Source organism: Schistocerca americana, chromosome 1 (assembly GCF_021461395.2).
Source record: "Schistocerca americana isolate TAMUIC-IGC-003095 chromosome 1, iqSchAmer2.1, whole genome shotgun sequence".
Classification (NCBI taxonomy): domain Eukaryota; kingdom Metazoa; phylum Arthropoda; class Insecta; order Orthoptera; family Acrididae; genus Schistocerca; species Schistocerca americana.
In genome coordinates, this window is record NC_060119.1 from 1,060,455,509 (window position 1) to 1,060,482,178 (window position 26,670).

General features: G+C 40.9%; 1 protein-coding gene across 4 annotated transcripts in view; it reads left to right on the forward strand.

The window, feature by feature from the left end:
- LOC124617258 overlaps window positions 1-26,670 on the forward strand; it is a 303,970-nt gene that overhangs the window by 160,769 nt on the left and 116,531 nt on the right. For all 4 annotated transcript variants that reach the window (XM_047145250.1, XM_047145253.1, XM_047145251.1 and 1 more), the window contains 2 exons: window positions 473-4,750; window positions 4,830-4,962. In XM_047145250.1, the coding sequence (XP_047001206.1) occupies window positions 473-4,750; window positions 4,830-4,962 (4,411 nt within the window). The remainder of the gene's footprint in view (window positions 1-472; window positions 4,751-4,829; window positions 4,963-26,670) is intronic.

Genomic DNA, 26,670 nt, shown 5'->3' on the forward strand with positions numbered 1-26,670 from the left:
CTCTCTTCCTCCCACCCTCTCCCTCTCTCTTCCTCCCTCCCTCTCCCTCTCTCTACCTCCCTCCCTCCCTCCCTCCCTCCCTCTCCCTCTCTCTTCCTCCCTCACTCTCCCTCTCTTCCTCCCCCTTAAATCTTTTCATTTGCCTTATTGTCTGGTAATTCATTGCTTGCATAGTTTTTGCTTTAGTAAATGTACAAGTAGATTACAGTTTTGCTGGTCCATTTTTTCTTTTGTTTGTTTTTCATTGTAAAATAGAAGTGATAATTGGCCTAAATTATATTGATAATGTGTGTGTTGATTAGATGAAGTGTGAGAGGTGTTTGAAAGTGTATCACTATTTCAAGTTTGCAGACGTGTGGCTGTCACAGTCGGCTACTGTTAGTTTTCTGGATAATTAATTCAAATTCATGTAAAATCACAATGATTTAGCAACTTGTACGTATGTTCTGAAATAAATTGTTTATGATTGCAGGTGGTAATGACATACCAAGCAAAAATGCAGCTGTTTCAGCTTCTCCACTCATGCGTTCGACAGATTTGCGTACCAATGATTTGTCCTCTGTGAAATGTGATAGCCCTCAAGCAGATTTTGGAATTTCTCTGACTTGCTCAAATAATAATTCAGTATTTCAGCAGCAGCAGCAGACAGCTCAGGCAAGTGATATGAAGAAGGGGAGTCTTACGTTGCGGGAGAAAAGAAACAGTTTACTAAAGAAAAGCATCTCAAACAAGTCTTATGGTCAAGATACAGAAGGAACAAATCCAAACTGTGAAACAGAAATTGAACCACTAAAAAGAGTTTGTACAACAGAAACTGAACCATTAGCAGGAGTTCATAAAACAGAAATTGAACCACTAAGGAGAGTTTGTACAACAGAAACTGAACCATTAGCAGGAGTTCATAAAACAGAAATTGAACCACTAAGGAGAGTTTGTAAAACAGAAATTGAACCACTAAGGAGAGTTTGTGAAATGGAGATTGAACCACTAAAAAGAGTTTGTCACGAAGAGTGTTCATCCAAGTACAGTCATGTGTTGGCAAGATTTTCTATTGGAAAAGATGTTTCGAGCAAGCACCATAGTGCCATTGAAGAAAAAATGAATAATTCAAAAAACATTTTACCTGACCCAAAATATAGTGATGTTTTTACACATGATTTTGTGAAGTCTTTGAGTAATTTAACATCAATAATTGAGAGTAAAAAGTTCTTGAAATTCGCCAAGAAGAAAAATTGCCAAAGAAGTCGCAGGTTGAGGAAGAACATTTTGAAGACAATTCATTCACACAGGAAGCATGTTTCAGCAAGTAACCAATCTTCTTCTAATAGCAACATTGTTGAGACAGCATCAGGCTGTTTTCTTGAAACTGTGAACACTGTTCCAGTCTCTGCCTGCAGTGAAGAGAGCACACCAGAATCTGGTAAAGTCGAAGAAAGATTAACAATGACTGAAACAGTGAACTATCACTACAAGGAACCTAGTGGTGCCACAGAGGTTTCTGGCAGTAAAAATAAAATTTCACAATTACAATGTAACCCTGACATGTTGGCTTGTAAAAATCAACAGATTGTCCCCCAGGAAGACGAGAAAGCGAAGATACACACACAGAAGAATATTTTACGATGTGAAACACGTGCTTTAACTTGTGTGACACAAAACCAAGTGGAACTTAAAGAATCTCATGTGATTGATACTCTGGCACACAGTTTTCAGCCAGAAGTGGATAATCAGATTAGAAAGTCACTAGAGGAGGATGAGAAGGATGGTGAAAATGACACTCTAGTACACATTTTTCAGCCAGAAGTGGATAATCAGACTAAAAAGTCATTAGAAGAGGATGGAAATGATGCTGGAAATGAACTGATGACAGTAGATTCAACATGTAATTGGGAAAACACTGTCAACAGTTCAGAATGTTCTTTAGCCACACCAGATGTATTTCATTTGTCAACAAGTAACAATGCAGCTGACTTTGAGAGGAAAGATACTGAGACTGAATCACGCTTGGCTTACACAGAATTACTGGGCGATTTAAGTGTTTCAGATGATGATTCTAGCCCAGAATCCGTAAATGCCCGTAGTGAATCATCACAATGTTTTGAGGCTGAAGGGTCAAATTATGAATGTCGTAACGAGCCAACATTTGGGTCTAATAACTGTTCTAAGATAGATGTACCTCAAAACAGTGTCAACAGTGGAACCATATGCGAATTACCAAAAGTGAATCATGACGTTGTTGATGGAGAGAAAAGTTGTAACAAGCAATACAACAATGGGAACATCAAGAAAGTGTCTGATCACAGTAATGCTAGGTATTTTATTCCTCAAATAGCAACCAGTAATAAAATGGTGGTTAATTATGAAGAGGTAGAAATAAATATACCTGTTGAGTGTAGGCAAGAAATTTGCATTTCTGAGCAAAGTGTTGATTTATTGGATCAGAAACATGAAGCTGAATATGTAGATAAAAAGAGAAATTTAATTTTTGAAGCTGGTGAGACCATTTCAGACATATCTACCTGTTTGTCTGCTTCATGTAATTCAGATGGCGAAACAACAAATCATGCTACATTTTCTGGTAGTCGCTTAAGCTGTCGTTCACGTGGCAGCATTTCAGAGGTCATAACAATGAATGAAACGGATATAGAGAGAAATTCAGTTCCTTCTTCTAAAGACTCTACAGATTCTCTTGCTCACCCAAAGATTACTACTGTTAGCACAAAAGATTGCACAGTGGACAGTTGTGATGTGCTTCATGATTGCAATACAAAGTTATTCATCCAAGTTTCAGATGTAAAGATTGATGATGATGTGCCCAAAAAGGATAGTTTAGCTCTGAGTGAGAGTGGTGTAAGAAAAATGGGTTCTACTGATATACCAGACATGTCAAATGTTAACAGTGAATTGTCCAAACACTGTACTGGAACAGAGAATGGTGCCAACAAACTGATTAATCAGTCTGAAAGTTATCGAACTATGAACGGACATAAACATATTGAAGAAAAACATTGTTCAAATAATACCGAAGAAATCTGTAAAGATATAAAGGGTACAGAATTGTTGACTTTGGGGTCTGGTTTACAAAAAGGCACAATGGAACATGAAATAAGTGATCACCATAAAAATAGTGACATAAGTGTAAATGAAAAACCTGGAAGAGAACTTGAAGAAGAAAGTCCACATCCAAAAACTATGGGAAAGGAAAATCTGTCCACACAAAAGTGTGGAAGAATTTCGGTTGTCGGTACCTGTAACATACAGAAGTCATTAATCAATTGTTCTGTTTCAGAAGAACCAGTCATTAAAGAACAACAGGAATCAAACAAAGATGACATCCCTGTAGAAGAAATACCTCAATCAGAATTGGGTATTTCAAAACGAGATGTGGAGGAAGAAGTGAAAGATACTGCAGAAACTATTTGTGAAGAATATTACATACCACAGAGGACAAAAAAGAGAATTGCCCACAAACCAAAACCTCAAGCTTCAGGCTCAGGTAGTTCAAGTGAACATAAGAATTTTCAGAGCCCCACACAAGCAACAGTGGTTACTACCATGAAACAAACACGTAAAAAAACAAAACGAACAACAGAAGATGAACAGAAGAACACAAAAACTATAAACACGGGTCTTACAGTAAATGAAGTAGCTGGGAGTTTGCCCTCTTTGCCTCTAAATGTTGGAACTGTCAGTATGAAAGAGAAACATACTTTGAAAACAAAATGTTCCAGTTCAGAAGCAACTGAAAGTGTGAACTGTGTAAGTAGAGCAAGAAAGAAATTAAAAACCGAGGTTGAATCATATGCAAATACAGTAGTGAATTCTACTAGCAAAAGGCAGTTAAAAATGACCAGGCTTGATGATAAGCAGTTAGAAGAACCTTCGACCCATTTACAAGCAGCTAGACGGTCTGCCAGGTTAAAAAAGTCTGAAACCTTCAAATTATTACAAAAGGGATTGGATGTTCATGCTACTAAGAGGAGGAAGAAATTGAAGGATGAAAAGTGTTTAGCTGCTGACTCCTTTCAAGACGTAATAAAAGTAGATACTGTTAAAACTGAAAAATGTGATGATGGCAGATCAACATCAGATGTGAACCATGTTGAAGGAGAGAAATGTGACATTAATGAAGCCTTATTAGCAGGAGGATCAGTTGCAACTGCTCAACATTCAAAGGTGAAAAAGTTGGACAGTGAGGAAGATGATATTGATTATGGAGCTGCAGGCCCTTCAGCAGGGAGAAATAAGAGAAAAATAAAGAATGAAACTGGAGATGAAAGTAACAGCAAGAAATTGGCACCATGTTTGTTCGAGAAACAGTTGTGTTATCAAACTCAGTTTGAGAATGAAGCCAAATTTCCTGTTCAATCATCTACTTCAGAAGATGCATCTAACGTCAGCTGTAAATCAGACTCTAAGTATTTGTGTTTGGTACCATTGCTTCCAGATAAAAATAAATGTAAAGAGGAGTGTGTAGATGATCAGATGTCTACTTCACCTTCTCAGCAACATGATAAAGATGGTTCTGTGACTTGTAGCAAATCCAAAACGTCGTTAGGACAGTCTAGAAGTAGTACTCTCCCAGGAGACACTAATGATGAATACATTAATGTACATAATAAAAGTGCAGCTGATATAAACACAGATTGCACCAATGTAAATTATGCAAAAGGTGATGTTATAAGGAAGTGTCTAGCAATTCAGCAGAGGAATAAACTAGCTGTACGGAGACCTACACGAATAATGCTCAGTAAGTGGAGAGTTAGTTTTTTTAATTGTAGATTTAATTGTCTGACATCAGTTGGTAAACGGACAATATTAATTTTCAGATCAACAACAAGTGTTTATTAGTAGACAATTATCTCAGCTGCTGGAGGGTGACTTCACAAACGAGGTTCTGAATACAGCTGTAGAAAAGTTTGAACAAGATGACAACCCAATAGATGCTGTTGCACTTGTTAGGCAAGTATTCTAGGTAAAAATATAGTAAAATATACAAAAATATAGACTACATTTGTACTGAAACTTGGATTTCATATTTAGTCTGGGTATGCATCAAGTCACAGTGTACAAGAAACATAAATTTTATCCTAATCCTAAGGAAAATCCCATTATTTTCTAATAGATTTAAAAACCTTGTTGTAATGATGGGACCTGCATGGAGTATAAACTGTGATCCAGAACACAGGTGACATAGCAGTTGATTAGGCTTGAGAACTCTTGTTCATCTTTTAACTAAGAAGTTTAACTTCCACTTTGTTGCTAGTCACTTGTAACTTGAGAAGTATGTGAGCATAAACTTGTATCAGCTTCTCTTTCCCAAGTACGAGAGATTTAAAGTGTAAGCCAAGCAAGCAAGCAGTGTTAATGTAACTAATCTCCCCATGGTACTGTCACAGTCTTTGACAAACAGTTATGAAATTCTCACCGTCTTTTTGGTGACTGATGACCTCAGATGTTAACTCCCATAGTGCTCAGAGCCATTTGAACCATCTTTTTGCAACGCCTTAGCAGCATTGCCAAGCACCTGGCTTGTGTAAACACACTGTGAAGCAATTGTGCATTGTATGTATAAGTGTGTATACACTCCAGGATAACCGAGAAATATCTGGGAAAAACCTGGGAATTTGTTAGAATTCCAAGAATTTTTCATAGTTTCAGTTTCCAGGTAAATTTTTATAATTTTGACTGGTAAGAACTTATATTCTGACTAAGAATTTTAGTTTCCGCCCGCTATTTCAGAACAATATTGCAGCAATAAAACATAAATGAGAGAATAAGACCAAAATAAAATTCAAGTCGCAAAGAAAATGCACTATTTACAACAACAAAGCACACTTCAAACACAATTGTCTCCCAACAGCAACAACAGACTGCTTCTGATGATCGTGACATCACATCAGTTTACATTTGTAACAAGTCGCAGGAAAGTATTGGGAATGGTGGTTTGAGTAGTGTTACTTTCGAAGTAAATTTCCTTTTATCAGGGTTTGCATGTCCCAGGACAACTGGGAGAGCCAGGAAATCCAGGGAATTTTTTCAACCAGGAAAAACCCAAGAGTTTTTTAGAATTCCGGGAATTTTTAATTGTTTTAGTTAAATTTTTGTAATTTTAACTGGTAAGAACCAATATTATAACAAAGGATATTAGTGTAGCCCGGTACTGTAGAATAATATTGCAGCAATAAAACATGAACGAGAGAAGGAAGCGAAAATAAAACTCAAGTGGAAAAGGAAATGAACCATATACAACAACAAAACACAGTGCTCATACAAGAGTCTGCCAACTGCAAAATGTGTCAAAGACTTTAGGAAGACTATGCAATGCTTCGAAACAACAAATTGCCTCTGATGAGTGCGATGTCACAACTTTTTACATTAGATTCGTTTGAGCAATTGCGACCAGGCTCGTGCCCAAGTGCATTTGAGTTGCATATGAGTAGTACCTTCAACCACTTTTGGCTACAGAAGTGTGGCTGTTAGCTGTATAAGCAGTAGCAGCAACCAGCCAGTTGCTACCCGGAAAAATTCTACTGTAGTGCACAAGCTGCCAGATTCACGCCTGCTCAACAGGCCCATATCTAGGGGGGCGGGGATAAACCAGGGTACCTGCCCCGGGTGGTAGTTTCAAGGTTAAAAAACATCGTTTCACGAAGCGCATAGCATCCAGCACATGTTGGTCTATCGATTATTCTTATGATTTTGAAATGCGTCCCTGATGGTTTTTGAACATTTTTGAAAACATTCTAAGTTGATTTCTGAATGTATTGTAAGTCGAGTTTTGAAAACATGCATAGTGTATGTGATGCCTCTGCCAGTGGAATCCCCAACAAATCTAGAAATAAATTTTCCTGCAGACAAAATGGGATGGGGCTATGCGAGTTGAGCAGAATAAAGCCAGGCTGTTGAATTACAGTCACTGGGTTTGCGAATAATCAGCATTGTTTAACTACTAGTGAAAGCCATAGATTCATATTACCAGAGTGGAAATAAACGACTAACAGGAATAACAAGTGAGTAAGATTACATGTTACCTTCTTAATGTATCCAGGTAAATGAAAATCTGACAAAGTTTTTAGCCAGACCACTACACCAGTAAGGGCCAGCTGTGCAGTCACTAGCTGACAGACGCTTAATTTCTATTCTGGGAGTAGCGTGGAAAATGTGTTGCAGGAACACGCAATAACTGCTAATCGGAGAATGAACACAGGAAACTAAACCGGTGATTGTGGAAGGGTTAGTGAAGTTAATTGGAGAATAAGTTTTGGCATTGACAGGAATAGTTACAGAATTAGTGATGATGACAAGATTGTTTGTTAGAATGATGAAGGCGAAGAAACAGGGTCATCACACAAATTACAGAAGAATATGATGATTCCAAATTGATATAAAAATTCCGTACTACTACTTTTCGATCTTGTGCTTGAGAAGCTGGAGCATACGAATGAAATGTGAAACTATTTCCTAACATACAGCTTTTTGCTTGTAGTAGATTTAATAGTTATTTGATATTGGTACTTTATGAATTGTATTCTCTTGTGTCATATTTATGACCATTTGTTACAAAACACGTCTTGTTTATTCAGTGTGTATTACAACTGCTGCAATGTTAGACAGGCCTATTTCATTTTATCTAGCAGACAGTGACAAAATACAGGTAATCAGCTCGAGAAACCACACCAGTCTTGGGAACTATTTGTATTAACAGCTTTTTCAGTACTAGACGACGACATTTCATTTTTTTGTGTAGCAAAATGTTTGACGAACTTTGATGAGGTAATATATCATTTCGCAGAAAGGAAAGCATGCCATGTAAAGCCGAAGCAGGATTAGAGAGAAATACATGCTAGGACTTACCCAAGGATTGAAGAAATGTGTACTGTCTTGCTTGTCTCTTGTCTTTCCTGGTTTTGTGTGTCCTATATTTAATTTTATGTCTCACAAACCAGCAAGTTATTAGCTAAAAGCCAATAAAGAGTGCGAATTTTCTGAATAGTTCTTGTTCTCCCAGTTACAAGTAATCCTATCCAGTAGAAATTGAGAGGTTTTTTTAAAAGGGAGGGTCAGGATGTCAAACCGGCCGACTGGAAGCAGGAGAGGCACCATAGGACATTTTAGTTTCCACTGTCCTGAATATAGTATGATGGCATCCATCACAAAATATACACGTTTGAATTCGACAGAGCGAAACACAGTGACGTGTGATTGAAGAATGCTGTGTGAAGGTGTGGCTCTGCACTTTGGCACAGTTAAGACCAAATAACATGCCTTACATTTCCTCGAAGACATGTGTTTTATGTACCAGACTCTTCAGAAAGATGTGCGCTACAAAATGAACATTTTTTGAAAAGTCGATTTAAATTTGGGCGTCCTACCTCATTGCTAGACTGAGGGGAAGGGGGATGCCACTATCTAGTATTGCCACCTTTCAGAAATATCATAGATCGGGGACTGATACACAGAGGAGTCTGAGTTCTAGTGGGGAGGTGAGTGGTCTCCACATGTCCCTTGTTTACATTTAGTGATTTTGCCGTTTCCTCTTCGTTTATTGCTCTCATGTCAAATGAAATGGATTTCTGTTGGTGGGAGCTATCAAATGAATTAAAATACATTCATGTAACTATGGAAGGCTAAAATAAGTTATTAGTTTCAAATTTTATTTCCACCTTTCTGACAGTCAAGCATTAATCGCCTTGTAGAACAATGAAGTTATTTTTGTCGGTTTGCTAAAGAAATTTGGCTTTATTAATCTTTACCGCTGAGGTTGTCCATTTATTTGAAACGAAGTGTTTAATTCCACACTATTGGCTAGTTTCAGCTGTTTGCTGCATTTGAAGTGCACGTTTTCATCTTCTAGCATGTATTGCATATGCCATAATAAAGAACCGAACGTGAGATAGTACGGTACGGGAACTCCAAGAAAATTTACATCCAAATCTGGACATACGAATGTACACTTTAAGCTGAATTATGCATTTTAGTATCGTTCACGAAATTCTGATGTTCTTGGAGTGTCCTCTAATGTCTTGTTTCTTTTATGACATAATGAAAGATCTTTTAATGTTTTACACATACATAAAAAAAGGGCTTCCTGCGTTGTCATAGCTGCACAAATGAAGTGACACTTGTTTTCTGGCACACTCTGGCAACTGCTGAAACAAAACTATTTCTAACAGGTCGCGGGAAAATATTCCGAATGGTTGTTTGAAAAGCGTTACTTTCAAAGTAAATTTCCTTTTATACAATATGAACTATGGATGAGAGTGTTTGATGAATTTCTTAAATAACAGAGCGTTTTGACACTCATTTAAAAATCAGCTCTTTGAGGACGAGCATTTAGGAGAATTTCAAACCCAGAAGATAAGACAGTTTTGCTGGCACATTTGTGTGATGTATCTTAAAGTGTAACACACACAGAAAAGATCAACATTATATGTGAAAGCTTAGCTTCTCTTGCAGCTTGTTAATCTTAGAGACCACCACTATATGTGAAAGATTTTTTTTTCTTGTAGCAATACTATGTATATTAATTTAAACGATTATCTTTTCCTATTTGTGTGTTCGCACTACTTAACAGTGATGTTGCTATTGGCTGATTGCATCATGTGTCCTATGCTCTGAACATCCGCTGTCATCGGCTGGTGAGATCACTTGACTTGAGCTATGACTGGCATACAAAAGCGCATTGCAATCTCGATTTCAATGCTTTGGAAGGTAACATGCGGTCTTTGGTGGGACATGTTTTGCACATCACAGATCTTTCCAAAACTCCCCCCACCCCTCCTCACCCCTCCCGCCCCAGTAAGTTTTGATTTGTAAAGTGCCGGGAAATTCTACACCAGTGTATAAAACCATAACAATTCAATGTATTGATAAGTTCTACAGTAAAAGTGTGTTTTCACCCAGGAGAAAGTGTACTTTTAAATGGGAAATCCGGGATTCCCCCCTCCCCCCCTTCCCCACGCATATACCCTGTTTATGCAAGATGAATTATGGTTCATATGAGAATAGCAGTGTGTTTGACTCTAATTCAAAACTTACGGGGAGATGGTGGCAGAAATAATGAAAAATTTACAAATTATTTTTATTTGCTTATTTGATAGTAAATATAATTGAGATTATTATCCCAAATTGGTTCCTTGAAATTCGAACTACAAATGTCATAAAAAAAAAAAATTAAAACTCTAAGCAGTGTAATGCGCCAAGCCCGCTTTTCAATGTACCAAATGGAGGAAAAATTTTATTACAGAATTTGGCCTGTGAACCTAGAAAATATAGCATTAGAAGGCTGTGAGTTTTTGTATACATAACAGCAGTTTTGTAAAGAAGGCTGTGGTGCCATTTTCTGGTTCAATCAGTGTGGTATAGAAGGCTGTGGAGTGTTGTAAACAAGTTTTGTGCTGTTCAGTGGAATTCGAGTGATGCTTGATTTATTGTGCCATTCTTTGTGCAAGGTTGAATCTGTTGATCCCTTTTTACAATGCCTAGACCTGGTAAAATATTTAAAAAATATAGTAAGTCCCATATGTCCAATATAAAGCAAAAAACTGACGTTGAAGTTAGGGCCGGGCCTGCAGATGCAAACATTAGCTTGTCTCCAAGTGCATCTAAAAAAGTTCATCTAAAATAAAACTTGGGACAGGGATTGTGTCAGAAGAAACAAATCATGACAGAAATACAGGTTTCAGAATTGTGGATCTGGAAATGGTGGCAGAAGCACTTAGGAATGCCTGCAAGTGCTCTGTTTGTGGAGGAAATGTGGATTTGGTTGATGATGGAAAGAGAAGGTTTGGTTTGCACATTGCAGATTTTGTGTCAAAACTGTAATGCTGGTAGACCATTCAAGACATCAAAGGTCAGTAATAGAATCTATGAAGCCAATATGAGATTTGCTTATGGACTAAGATCTGTAGGGATTGGAAGAGATGGTGGAAACCTTTTATGTGGTATAATGAACATGGCTGGTCCTCCCCTAAAATTTTCTGCAATGAATACTGCTCTCCTCAATGCAATTGCAGAAGTAAGTGAAGAGAGCATGAAAATGGTAGTCCTGGGGGCAATTCAAGAAAATTGTGAAACAACTAATAGCAACGATATAGTGGTTTCCTGTGACAGTTCCTGGATGAAGAGGGGGCGTACTTCACTGCATGGAGTTTCAGCAATCATTAGTGTCGACACTGGAAAGGTATTAGACTGAGAGGTGATGTCTAAATATTGTTCTGCATGTTCCTTGCACAAGAAATGTATTGATGCAGCTAAAGAAACAGAATGGCAAGAAGCCCATAAAGCTGTTTGTAGCAGAAATTATGCTGGCTCCAGTGATGGGATGGAAGCTGTAGGTATGAAATTCATTTTCCATAGATCTTTGCAAAAGTGTGGAGTAAGATACATACAGTATTTAGGAGATGGAGACTCTAGTGCTTTCAAGAATGTAGTTGAAAGTCAGCCCTATGGAAAAGATTGCACTATTGAGAAACTGGAGACGACTCTGAAGACTTGTTGCAGACAATAAAGGAAAGCTACTGGAGGATGTGAAGCCTCTGGGAGGTAAAATCAGACTAACAAAGAAGAGAATTGACAGTTTACAAGTCTATTATGGTGCTGCAATTAGATTTAACCTCACAAGCTTGGACAGTATGAAGAAAGCAGTATGGGCCATTTGGTTTCATTACTTGTCGACAGATACTACACCTCAGCATGGCTTCTGTTCCAATGAATGGTGCAAATTTTTGAAAAGTAAGGAAAGAGGGGAAGCTTATACCAATAAAAATAACCTTCCTTATGAGGTTTCAATGGCCATTAAACCAACTTTTAGAGCACTGGCTTCACCAGAACTGCTAGAAAAATATCTGCATGGGAAAACACAGAACCCAAATGAAAGTTTCAGTGCTCTTATTTGCAAAAGATGTCCAAAGACTGTGTTTGTTTACAATTTGGTGGGGAAGATTTCTGCTTTGGAAGCTGCAGCACTGTTTAATGATGGGAATGTGGCAAAACTTCACATCCTCAGCAAGTTGGGCTTTACACCTGGAGTCTTCACTGAGCAGATACTGCAGATCATTGATAAGCAAAGAATTGCCAAGGCGGAGACTTCAGTCCAGAACATACAAAAAATTGCTAGGCAAAGGAGCAGAGAAGCTAAAAGAGCTGTAGAGGATGATGCGGAAGAAATGGGATACTGATATGGGCAGTTTTAGCTAAGGTATGATAGATGACTTTTTTTTTCTCCATCCAAACTTTAAAATGATTTTTCTGCAACTTAAGGTTTTCTGCTTTCAGGAACACATATATCAGAAACTACTGGAAGGATTGCAATGAAATTTGGCACACCTATTCTTTTACTTTGAAGCAATATTTAAGCAGAACAAATTTTTAATCGAGATATTATACGCAGTTTTGTGGTTGATAATATATTGAAAAGTTTGCTTTTTAAATATGTTCGAATCCAAAATATCACAGAAAATAACAGTATTAATTTACCAAAAAGTTACTGCACTTAATTGTACACCTATTAGTGTAGATTACTTTACCATTAAAAAAATTTGCCTCGAAATTATGAAAAAGTGTACCTTAAAATAATAATGCAATAAAAAATTCAAAATTATCTCACTGCATTAGATTGTTACTAAAAATTCCGAATTTAAAAAAAAGAATCATATTAGATCTCTTTACATAAGCGTGCAAAATTACCATGAGATTGAACAAAAAATGGCAAAGATATGGATTTACAAAAATATCAGTGCAAGGCTGCCACCATCTCCCTTTAACACTTTGAGGACCAGCCACTTCGAAAAATTTTGGGATTAGATCATCAGCCATTTATGCTAACATTTAAAATTTTACTGGCACATTTGTGTTTGATCTCAAAGGGTGACATACGCTAAAAAAGATCAAGCTTCAAGGTTAGTTTTTCATATTTATTTTAATTCTTTCATAGATTACAAATTATGCAGCAATGATGACAAAAGTATAATTACCTTAAAAACTTTTTTGATGACCAGTGTTATTTGTAATAGCATAGCTTTTCTTGTAGATATATTGTGGGTGTACAAATTTAAACCATTTACTTTTCCTATTTATGTGATCACACTACTTAACTGTGATGTTGCTGTTGGCTGTGATGTGTTCTACACTCTGAATGTCTGCTGTCATTGGCCTGATAGATCTCATGACATGAGATATGATTGGCTGACAAAAAAGCATCATGCAGCGTAATCTCGATCTCAATTTTTCAGAAGCTGCCTTGCTGTATTTGGTGGACTTCGTATCTATACTTTCATAATATGAAAATATGCCATGTACATGTTGCTATACATTGGGAATCTTTCCAAAACACACTGTTTTTTTTTTGCTGGGTTTTGATTCCTAAGGTGTGGGGAAGTTCTACGCTGATGCACAAAACATTTCCAAATCAAAGGATTGGGAAGTTTTACAGCCCTGAGGGGAAGTATGTTATCACTTTTGAACGGAAAAAAATTACTTTCGTCCAGGATGTAGTGTATTTTTACCCAGAAAAAATTGTATTTTTAACCAGACCCGAAAATCTGGGGAAAATATGGGATTTTTTCTTTTCTGTGTATATGGAGTGTAAAAAAATGTTCAAAACATGAATGAGGTCATGTTTTGAAGGTAATTGTTTGCTATAAGTTGTAGCAGCAATAAAAAATATGTCCAAGGTAGTAAAAACTGTACCTAGTTGTTGGTGTATTAAAATGAGTGTGAAATCTGCAGATTAACTTGTGAAATGAAGTGCAGTCAGCACAAAGCATCAGAACTCAGAAAATATGTGCTAGTCACACTGATATCATTATAAGCAGTTCCTTTTGAAAGTAAACACATCAGGTCACAATTAATTTTCTGTCTGATGTTATTTTCTGTGATACTATTATGACTCTGCTACTGAACCATGTATATTATATTGCACTGAGATTTCACTACTATATATTTGTAGCTACTGTCCGCCATTGCGAAGTGTTGTGTCACATGTGCCATGTGCTTGTATTTACAAACACTGTGCTGCGAAACATTTTGCACCAAACAAGAGAGGCATCTTGTTTTTTATATGTATTTTGGTTTGTTTTGTTCTTTGATTTAAGCTGTTTATGTTTTTATATCTTCTGTGCCTAGTTTTTAGTGCATACCTACAGGATAACTTGAATGTAATGCTCCTAGTGGATAAACATTAAGTTGTGAGTTGTATTCTCAGAATCTGTTATATTTCTTGGCCTTTTCTCCTGTGGCCTCACACTAAAGTTTGTCGCTGGTTGCACGAGTGAGTTTTTTGTGTAGTCCAATTTTGCCATGTTGAGATGTACTTTAACCAAGGCTTGTATCCACAAACAAATTACCTTGATGTTATCACCTGTGTAGTATCATTGAATAACAAATGCTTACAAAGGAGATTCACAAAGTGACTGACACACCGGGTATGACCAATCCTGCCGTGTAGTGGTGGGATGTACAGCTACCACTTTTCTGGCCACACAATCCAACTTTATGGTTTGCCCAGATAGAGGCCAGTTTTTTCAGTTCTGGAGTTTTGGCAGATGCTACCAAGTTTGAGCTGGTAGTAAGTCAGTCAGATTACTAATACACTGCATAGGCACAAGTTTAAATTGCCTCACTGCTAGAGCCAACTTCTACGACTGGCTTAAAACAGAATTGATCTGGCAAATGTCAGCATCACAGGTACTCACCCAAGATGTCGTAGACAGAAAGCCTTCATAGTACTTATGGCATCTACGAAGCAAAGGGGACACACAAACAGTACCATGTGCTCAATATGGAGCAGTCATTTACCACTGTCGATCAAACCATTCATAGCATCCCAGACTGACATATCCTTGAACATAGCTAGCCGGAATGGCCGAGCGGTTCTAGGTGCTACAGTCTGGAACCGCGCGACCGCTACGGTAGCAGGTTTGAATCCTGCCTCGGGCATGGATGTGTGTGATGTCCTTAGGTTAGTTAGGTTTAAGTAGTTCTAAGTTCTAGAGGACTGATGACCTCAGAAGTTAAGTCCCATAGTGCCCAGAGCCATTTGAACCCTGAACATAATAGTAGATTTGGCAGATAAAATCCAGAATGCTTTGACACCGGCTCCTGTCAACACAATCACTGCGCAGTGCGTTAGCACGATGCCAGTTGTTTCATTTGCAGATTGTGACACATTGGTGGCCAAGGTCGAGATAATGATGCAGCGGAACAGTGAACTGCTGTCTCATTTGGATTCAAGCAATAACAGAGGCCATATTCACCACTGTTGATCCTTGCACAGTAGATCATCAATGATCTCTCCTGCAATGGGGCTTGAGCAGCAAGGTATCTGTAGTTATTGCTGAAAATTTGTCAAGCAAGCATGCAAATCCTCAAACCACTGCACTTGCCCAAATGTCTGCGGCAGCTGGAAGTAGCTGTCTCCTCTGTTTAGTGGTCAGTGTCTCCAAACCTTTTTGTTAGTGATTGGCAGTCTGGCCAGAAATATGTAACAGCCTCTGGATCCAATTTGTGTATTCATGCGCAGTCTGTGTTGAACAGAAGATGACTACCTACATCATACAGTCTGACTTCTGCGAAAAACTGGGTCATAATGACGTACAGCTCTCTGTGACTAGAATCAGATCTTGGTTTGCGTTGAGCTTTCACATGGGATTTCGCCATTATGGACATCGTCAAACCCATTATTGGGGCAGGCTTTGTCACCAGTCATAACCAACTGCTGGACATGAAGAATATGCATCTCATTGATAACACCACTGGCCTGACAGCATATGGTTTTGATGAGATGCATAATTACACATTGCCAAACTGATTCAAGTCGCAGATGGAGTATGCTGAACTGTTGCGTGGATTTACAGCCCTTACACAACCACAAGGCATGCTTAAGGACGTAACGCGTGACTTTTCATAATGTCAAGACAACCGACAGCCCCCCACATCTTGTAGTCCATGACATTTGGCTCCTGACTGGCTGGCGATTGCAAAGGCAGAGCTTGATGGTGTGATCCATGAGGGAGTTATGTTGCCCGTCCAACAGTTCCTGGTCCTTGCAGTTACAGGTTGTTCCAAGGAAAAGTAGTGTGTGGCATCAGTATGGCAACTAAAGAGCTCTTAATGCCAGAACAATACCAGACAGATACCATGTGCCATTGTTGCGTAATTACAATTGCATGTTGAATGGTGCAAATACCTTCAGCGTGCTATACTGTGCTAAAACATAAACACAGATACCCTTGGTGGAACAGTACATCTACATCTACATCTACATCTACATTTATACTCTGCAACCCACCCAACGGTGTGTGGCGGAGGGCACTTTACGTGCCACTGTCATTACCTCCCTTTCCGGTTCCAGTCGCGTATGGTTTGCGGGAAGAACGACTGCCGGAAAGCCTCCGTGCGAGCTTGAATCTCTCTAATTTTACATTCGCGATCTCATCGGGAGGTGTAAGTTGGGGGAAGCAATATATTCGATATCTCATCCAGAAACGCACCCTCTCGAAACCTGGCGAGCAAACTACACCGCAATGCAGAGCGCCTCTCTTGCAGAGTCTGCCTGTGACGAAACGCGCCGCTCTTCTTTGGATCTTCTCTATCTCCTCCGTCAACCCGATGTGGTACGGATCCCACACTGATGAGCAATACTCAAGTATAAGTCGAACGAGTGTTTTGTAAGCCACTTCCTTTGTTGATGGACTACATTTTCTAAGGACTCTCCCAATGAATCTCAACCTGGTACCCGCCTTACCAACAATTAATTTTATATGATCATTCCACTTCAAATCGTTCCGCACGCATACTCCCAGATATTTTACAGAAGTAACTGCTACCAGTGTTTGTTCCGCTATCATACAATCATACAATAAAGGATCCTTCTTTCTATGTATTCGCAATACATTGCATTTGTCTATGTTAAGGGTCAGTTGCCACTCCCTGCACCAAGTGCCTATCTGCTGCAGATCGTCCTGCATTTCGCTGCAATTTTCTAATGCTGCAACTTCTCTGTATACTACAGCATCATCCGCGAAAAGCCGCATGGAACTTCCGACACTATCTACTAGGTCATTTATATATATTGTGAAAAGCAGTGGTCCCATAACACTCCCCTGTGGCTCGCCAGAGGTTACTTTAACGTCTGTAGACGTCTCTCCATTGAGAACAACATGCTGTGTTCTATTTGCTAAAAACTCTTCAATCCAGCCACACAGCTGGTCTGATATTCCGTAGGCTCTTACTTTGTTTATCAGGTGACACTGCTGAACTGTATCGAACGCCTTCCGGAAGTCAAGAAAAATAGCATCTACCTGGGAGCCTGTATCTAATATTTTCTGAGCCTCATGAACAAATAAAGCGAGTTGGGTCTCAGACAGTCGCTGTTTCTGGAATCCATGTTGATTCCTACAGATTAGATTCTGGGTTTCCAGAAACGACATGATACAGGCTGTCCCGAAGAGAGCTATAATTACTCTTTTTGGGCTGTTCGAGGGACTATTTATGATGTTGGATCTGTGGGACACTGCACAAACCTGCCAGTGGCTTATTGACTGTGCTACAAGGTCTGTTCCTTCACTTCACATTTTAAGATTTTCAGTCTCATCAGAGCAGCAACACCAGCATTTTGTAGAAGTATTCAGATGGCTGGAATGACATGATGTGATGCTCAACAGAACTAAATCTGTCTTTGGCCAGACAGAAGTTGATTTCCTGGGGCACTGAATATCATCAGAGAGATTGCTACCACTATCAAAGAGGGTAGGAGCTATCTTGCAGGTCGTATGGCCATTGCTACCAAGGAATTGTGCTGATTTCTGGGGTATTGAATTTGTACCACCACCACCTGCCGCACTTGGGTGAGCTACGAGAGCCTTGAATTTCAGTGCTCTCTGGCCAGAAGAGTAAAGGCAGCTTGCCCACAAAGGTGATAACTTGGTGTAGCGGGGGCTGCATTGCTCGCACTCCCCGTGCCTAATGTGCCCTTAGCACTTGTACTTGATGCTAACCATGGGAACTTGTAGCCAGGTATGAGGCCATTAAATACTTCAGGCCTCAGTTAGAAGCCCAAGACTTTATCATTTATACTGATCACAAACTGGTGACATACGTGTTTCATCAGAACAACATGACCTGTTCACCAAAGGTGCACAGCCAGCTCGTGTTCATCGCAGAGTTTAGCACCAATGTTCGAAACATTTCAAGTAATAACAATGTGGCAGTCAATTGTCTCTTCAGGGTTGGCAGCATCACTTGCAAGATTGATTATGCTAAACTTGCCAAAGCACAACAAATAGTCCAGGAACTACAAGAACTACTAAAAGCAGCGTCATCAGCATTAGACCTGCAGCTAATTGAGAGTCCTGAAACCAACATGTCCACCTCAAAACGTTATTCTTTTCTGCCAGCCACATTCCGAAGAGACGGATTTTACACAAACTGAGTTACTGTGGCAGACTATTGATGACCCATCTGGTGATAGATCATTCCGTATGGCCGGGGGTGTAAAAGGACTGCTGTGAATGAGTGATTAAATGCCAGTGCAGCCAGGATTCACCGACACTTGGCACACACACATGTAGGGAACTTTATGAACATGACCAGCTGTTTAGCCCATGTCCACATTGATGTCATAGGGCTGTTACCACCAACCAGTGAGCAACATTACCTACTCATGACGATAGACCGTTTCACTTGCTGGTCAGAAGCTGCACTGGTAGATAGTATTTCAATGGAAGTGTTAACTTTCGCTTTTGTGTTACACTGGGCATTGTGATTCAGCCATCAGTTGTGCAACACAGTGGACTCTGGTTGGGAATTTGCGTATGTATATTTGGTCGGGTTGCTAAATTTTGTGGCACAGTTTGCCACAAAATGGCGAGCTGCCTCCCAGCCACAATGGGATAATTTCCCAGATAGCACCATTCACTTAAAGCAACACTGATGTGACATGATACTAAGTGCAGTAATGCCCTTCCTGTCTGCTGCTGGGCCTCAGCAGCACTTATAAACTGGACTTAGATGCTTCATTGTCTGAGCTGGTCTATGGAAAGCCATTGTGGTGAATTAGTGAACTTGAACACTATGCCACTGCTGGATCAAGATCAACTCTACTTTGTCTGTCGACTTGGAGACAGTGTAACCTGGATCCGCGTCCACCGGCCTTCCAGACACGGAACAAACTCTACCTTCGTGCATCAAAATCTCGATAACTGTTCCCATGTCATTCTATGACTAAAACTAAACTCCGCCTGAACAGGCCATGAAGCCCCAATGGACCGACTGGCTGCCTTGTCATCTTCAGCCCGCAGACATCACTGGATGTGGTCAGCACACTGATCTCCCACCCGTATGTCTGTTTATGAGACTGGAGCTGCTACTTCTCGAAGTAGCTCCTCAGTTTGCCTCACAAGGACTGAGCACATCCTGTTTGCCAACAGCACTCGGCAGACTGGATGGTCACACATCCAAGTGCTAGCCCAGCCTGACAGCACTTAACTTCAGTGATCTGACGGGAACTGGTGTTACCCCTGTGGCGAGGCCGTTGGCCATTCTATGCCTGCTGCCAGCAAACTGTCTCTACAGCCTGCATACACATGCCCCCATAGTTACACTCGAGGATAAATGCTTGGCATTTCGATTGACCGAAAATCTACTGTGGTTTCCATCAACAGGATCAATCTGATATACGTATTTAAAGGAGCACTCCCATGAGAAGTTCCAAGCCCCTGCATCATCCAACAACTGCCCCTTTACCAACACCAACACCATCGTCGCTGTCACCAGCACCAGCTCCAACTCCAGCACCAGTGAATCCACCACAAGGAATGGCTGACATGCTCATTTTCTAGCCTGCTTGTTGGGTAACACTTCCCTTCAACTGTTACGTAATGTTGTCGCACACACTGTGTGTTTATTAACACTGCATTGTCAAATGTTTCGTGCCAGACACCATAGGCACTTTATTTTATACACGTGTTTTGGCTTTATTTATTCTTTCATTTATGTTTTTTTATGTTTTTGTACCTTCCATATCTAGTTTTTAGGGCATAGTTATGAGATAACTTTAATTTAATGTTCCTGGCATATCAACACTAAGGTGTGTGTTGTATCCTCAGAAGCTGTTATGTTTCTTGGCCATTTCTCCTGTGACCGTTTTCAGTAAAGTTCGTCACTGGTTTCACAGCTGAGTTTTTTGTGTAGTTCAGCTTCACCATGTTGAGATATGCACAGGATTAAATCGTCAAACAACAGCCTACCCAGCTTGTACAGACATTGTTCACATTAACAGATGACGGGTTATTACTTTAGTTACATTTTCTTTTTTGTATTGGAAAAGTCACCACCATGTTTAGTGGCTGGGAAATGTGGTAGTAACAAAATTATAAATAGCTAGTTTACCATTCCTATTGTACTATTCATCTGTTACTTCACACCAGCCACTTGGAGTGCTAGCATTCCTTCACCTGTCATAACTTTCGACAGCTGAATCAACAGGCTGCATTTTCTTTTTCTTTTTTCCCTGTAGAATTTCGTGACTGTTTGTCAAAGACTGTGATACTACTTCATTAAAGAGATTCATAGTCAGCACTTCTGATCACGACAGCAGGTCTTAATGAATGCCTGTAGTGTACAAAGATACATGCCAATATCTTGTGATGGAAAGACTTCACAGATTAGCACCAAGAAACATCAGACAGATATTGGATGATTTTTTAATTGTACAGTTTCCCAGCTTCCATACCATCAGGGACATGAGTTGCCATTGGTCAGAAATGGTATGTTTCTCCACCAGTGATGAAGTCTGTTAATGGCCATCCAGTTTCTTACCTCTTCCCACTTTATTAATGATTATCTTTTGCCATGACAGTTGATTAGATTTCTTCCAGATGCCTAAAAAATTGCACTTGGTAGTTTCTTTCAGTTCTGTTTCATATATTTTCTCCTACAGGACACTTGGCCTATATTGGGCAGCACAACGTCACACGGGGTATATAGGAAGTGAAACAGCAGACCTGACTTTTATTGCACCCCACAGTGTCTCATGTCCTGATATCTTCTTTGTCTTTATCCCTCTATATGGCAAGCGACCAACCACAACCACAACTACAATCATAATCCACTAATTTCATCATTTCTTTTGTTCTAATGCATTGTCTGTTCGGTGTTGATAGTAATCAGAGCTCTGTTATCCCTAGTGGTTTCCTGCTGCCTAGTTCTGGGTTTTCTTCTTTCTCGTGTTCCATCTGTTTTCTTGTATAATTCTGTATTTGGTGGGCTATCATCCATTATTCTTACTGTAAGACTGAATCTGCTCAACTTTGTCTTCTTTAGAACTGTTACCATATTATGGTGTTCATACACTCTTGTAATTCATGATTTTTTTTTTTTTTTTCTTTTTTTTCTATTTTCTTTTTTTCCCAAATCATCCTTTCTGTGGGTATTTTCATGATTTAGAGGTCAAAAATATTTTATTTGTAGTATTCTTTTGAATGTTAATAGTTCTCATCATCATCTTTCTGTATATTAAAAGTACATCAATACAAGCAGGATTTGAAGTTGGTGCTGAATGTTCTCAGAATTTTGCCCTAAATGTAAAATACTCTGTTGGCTGCCACTAAAATTGTGTCTATTTCTCTACCTGTTCTTGTCCTTACAGAAAAGACACTCTAATTACATGCAGGGGTCAACTCTTGTGAAGGTTAATGTGTCTGTGGCCAGCGATACACCAGTTAGGTTTTTCTCGGCCAAAGTCTTCATAGGCATTTATGATGAACTTTGTTGTTGTGGTTGCATTAGTGATGTGAGTAGTTAGTAAGCGTGAGCAATTTTTACAGCTTGGTGCCTTGTCAGCATCAGGTGAAAATATTTTGTCATAAGTCGTATGACAGGTAATGTGGAGTTGCAGAGCCAAAGATTACCCAGTGCACTGCATACCAGCCTAGAATTCTGTCTGGTGAGTCCCAGAATTCTGTGTAGCGACTATCCAGATCATCCTTTTCTTTTTGAATCATTGTCTTTTGTGTTGATGAAGTTCCTCAAAATGTCCATCCATTCATTGTTGATGTTCTGATCAGCAATTTTTTACTAGTGACCCCTCACTTATCACTTGATATAACACTATATCTCTATCACGTGTACCTTTTCCCATTTACGTGCAGCTTTCGACCATTCACACTTTTCTTGATTCTTGAACATTAATTTTCCATGAGTATGTTGCAATATATCGTACATTACAACAATTACATATAGGTTTATATTTTGTAACAGACATGTAAAATTGCAGTATAATTCTAAATTTCTGTCTTCAAGGCAAGGACAAGTTTCCCATTCTGATGGTCATATCTGTGCACCATCTCACCATTCAGTATCCACAGAAAAATTAAACAGATTCGTTTACATCCATTGTATTTAATTACAGGGCATACAACTTTCCATGAAGTTCAGTGTAAGAGAGTATGCACTACAGAGTTTAGAATAGTATAGAAAAACTTGCTATTTGCAATGGGGAGTAAAACTATTTGAACATGAAGCAACTTCGCATCACCAACCACAGCTTACCTGATTGTGAACACTTCGCTCATGCAGGCTATTCAGCATCTCGCTGTGCCCATATGGCGTTTTAGTAGTACATTTTGTTATGTATTCATGTGCTTTTCAATATAAAATGTGACAGTGCTGAACTCTCCATGTGTACAACTCTTTCAAAAGTGTATGTCAGTACAGGACAAGTTCTTGTATGCAAATATATTTTCTTTGTACAACTAATTATTTCTCTTTTATGTACCGATTCATCTAGCATAATGTCCAAAACAGCACTGATTCATGTAATTGTTTGTGTGTTTTCATCAAGTGTAGCTAAGACTTTTTAATACAACTACAAACACTCACTTCATTTTTAACCTCTTGTCATAACATTGTATGTACTCACATTTGTGCATACATGAAGCTATGGTGGGTTTAGAGTACATTAGTAACTGACATGATGTTTTGTGTTCCTTCAAGGCTAAAGCAAAATTTTCTTTCTGCCTCTCCCAGCACTCGTATTTGTTCTTCCTTTGACGTGTGAATAGACTGATGTACTTGGATTCCCTAGTCACTGTTTCTCATTCATAAAACACTTTTCCCAAAAAATATTATAACTACATTACAAGCAGGTCCCACCACCGACAACTCTGCCTTAATCATATACCCCTTTCATAGGAAATGGAACTTGAAAAGGACCATTTCCGTCATCTCCCTCCCCCTCCCTCCCCCTCCCCCTCACCCCACCTCTTCTCCTCCCCCTCCCCCCTCTCCTCCCCCTCCCCCCTCTCCTCCCCTCCCCCTCTTCTCCCCTTTCCCCTTCCCCTCCCCCCTCCCCCTCTCCTCCCCATTCCTCCTCCCCCTCCCCCTCTTCTCCCCTCCCCCTCTTCTCCCCTTTCCCCCTCCCCTCCGCCTTCCCCCTCACCCTTCCCCCTCCCCCTTCCCCCTCCCCCTTCCCCCTCCCTCCCCCTCCCCCAATTCTCCCCTTCCCCCTCCCCCTCCCCCTTCCCCCTCCCCTCCCCCTCCCCTCCCCATTCCTCCACCCCCTCACCCTCTCCTCCCCAATCCACCCTCCCCCTCTCCTCACCCTCTCCTCCCCCTCTCCTCCCCCTTCCACCCTCCCCCTCTTCCCACCCCCTCTCCTCCTCTCCCCACCCCCTCTCCCCTCCCCACCCGTGCCCCACCTCCCTCCTCTCCTCTCCCCCTCCCCACCTCTCTCCCCTCCCCCTCCCCACCTCTCTCCCCTCCCCCTCCCCACCTCTCTCCCCTCCCCACCTCTCTCCCCTCCCCTCCCTACCTCTCTCCCCTCCCCTCCCCACCTCTCTCCTCTCTCCCCTCCCCACCTCCCTCCTCTCACCCCCCCCCACCTCCCTCCCCCCTCCCTCTCCCACTCAATTAATTAGTTAGATTCTGTTTTCCCACATGTGAGCGAACTTGTTCATACATTCATACTCACTCACACAAAGGGTTCCTGGACAAAAAATATCTGCCAGCAAAATAACGGGTTTATATTTGTATCGTTTCAGATTACAAGTATTTCAATTAAGTTTATACTTTTTACCTGTTGTCGATTGAGCACAGTTTGCTCTCTGATGTGTTTAATAATTTATACAATTTCTCCTCCGAATGGTACACCTTTTCCTTGTAACACGTGGCCCCAGCCTTTGCTACATTTTTTCCTTTCCATGCTGCGTGTCTATCCTCTCGCTATTCTTTTTCCGCTCTCTTGGGGAAACTTGTCTGGGGTGTTTGGGGAACATGTCTTGGGTGTTACTGGGAATGTTCTGCATTGTCTGCCACTGACGTAAGAACAGTCTCACCTTTTTTTTTCATTCCGTTTTCCTTTTTTTGTTTCCCTTCTCCTCTCGTTCTTCCACTTCGGTGTTTGAGGTTCCTCTTTTTCTTCCTCCTCCCTGTGCGCTCCTGTAGTATGGCGCATGTGTCCGACGCATAACAGGTGATTGGGTAATGTGTAATTCCCAGCCCTGGGTCAACAGCTAGAGTTTACACATACCCCCTGGTACAGGCCAGGCCCAGAGAGGGGTGATTGCCTAAGTTGCAACCTTCCCAAATTACTGATTGGTCCCTCTGTGAGGTGTTTGGGAGGTGTGACCTGAGATGTGAACAATCACCTAAGGCAGGTGCACCCCGTTATGAAGGTGGCCTCCAGTTGGAGGGAACGCACCGTCGGAGACACTGGCGATCATGGGGGATTTTCTCGCAATGAGTCAATCATCTTCACAGTCAATGTCAACGAAACGTAAATGTAATGAGGCTAATGATTCAAAGACTCTCCCCGCTCCACCACGGTTCTTCATGGTTTCATGTACTGAAGACGATGTGCTGCTACCAGTGTCATAGTTTCAACCACACTAGAACATCTTGTCGACACCCAGCCAAATGTGTAACCTGTGGTAGGGATGCGTCTGAGGGCGATTGTCCACCACCTCCTCCTCCTCCTCGCTGTATCAACTGCAATGGTGGCCTTGCTGCTGCCTCTTGTGATTGTCCCATGTATCTTGATGAGCTGGCTGGCCAAGAGATCTGGGTAAAGGAAAAAGTGCCTTACCCAGTCGGTCGCAAGTTCCTGGTTAGTCGCAAACCTTGCATTCTCCTGTCTGGCATCTTTAGTTCTGTTCTTGTTACCCCTTGCTCCATGAAGGACATGGCCATGCAGACATTCAACCTCCAATTCCGCTCTGAGGTTGTGAAATTGTCCAATGCATCCAACTGTGCAACAAGACATCAAACTCTCGCTTCAAAGGGGCGAAGCCTCCAGCTACACAATCAGTAGGCCAGAAAGGACAGAAGGAGTAATCTCGTGAAGACTTCCCCGTTCCTCCAGCCAAACAACACCCGAGTCTTCCTCTAACCAGAAAGGCTCGAAGAAGTCCGCCAAAGGCGAACTGTCTCCTCCTTCGCCGACTGGAAGATCCTCTTTGATAGTGTCACCATGTGATACCTTAGCCCAGCTGGCCCCCATGTCGCTGGTGCACACGACCAACTGTTTTTCAGCGTTGGACTCCACAGACCGACCTAACAAGCATGCCGATGCTTCTTCACAGGCTGTCACTTGGCAGCTGCTGAGGTGACACCCCCACATCTCTTCCTCATCGTAACTCTCATCCAGTGGAACTTTCAGTCCCACAAAGAGGTTTTACAGCTGCTTTTAGCATTGCAGCGTCCCCTTTTACTCCGCTGTCAGGAAACAAAATTTCACCCACAAGACCGCTTTGAGCTTTCACATTTCTTACCGCTTCGTTTTGACCTTCCCCTTGGAAGTCGGTGTTCCATTTCTTGGGAGCGTCAAGCTGCTCATAAGGGATGACATTCATAGTCAACCCATCTCCCTGACTACCCATCTTCAGGCTGTTGCAGTTCGCCTTTTCCTTTTCCACATGACTTTCTCCCTCTGTACCATTTGTGTCCCTCCGTCATTAGACGTCACCAGGGCAGACTTCCTTCAGCTTATTGGGCAGCTACCTCCCCACTTTTTGCTTCTCGGTGACTTTAATGCACATCATCCCCTTTGAGGTTCTCCCAGGACCTGTCAGTGGTGTGCCCTCTTGGCTGACCTTCTTACCCAACTTAACCTCCTCTGCTTTAACACTGGAACACACACTTTCCTTTCTGACTCCTCGCACACCTATTCCCATCTGCACTGTTCAGCTTGCCCATCGTCTGTTCTTTGTGACACCTACTTTCCCGCGTGCTATCCATTTGCTGATTCCGTCCCTATCCGCGTGCAAACTCAAATGGCAGCTTACTAAGGCTGACTGGCAATTTTACTCCTCCCTGCCGACCTTCGAAGAAAGAGATTTCCCCAGTTGTGATGACCAAGTGCAATATCTGACAAACTTAACCTTACTTCTGCAGAATGTTCCCTTCCTCACACTTCTTCTTTACCACGTCGTGTCCCAGTCGCTTGGTGGACTGAGGCTTGCCGCAACGCAGTTCACACACGTAGACATGCTCTCCACATTTTTAACCATCCTCCTATGATGGCAGCCTGCATTCATTATAAACAGATGCGTGCAAAGTGTCATCACGTTCTTCGGGATAGCCAAAGGGCTAGCTGAATTTCAGTCACTAGTTCTTTGAACAGTTCCACCACTTCCTCTGTCGTGTGGGCCAACCTCTGATGGCTCTCTGGGA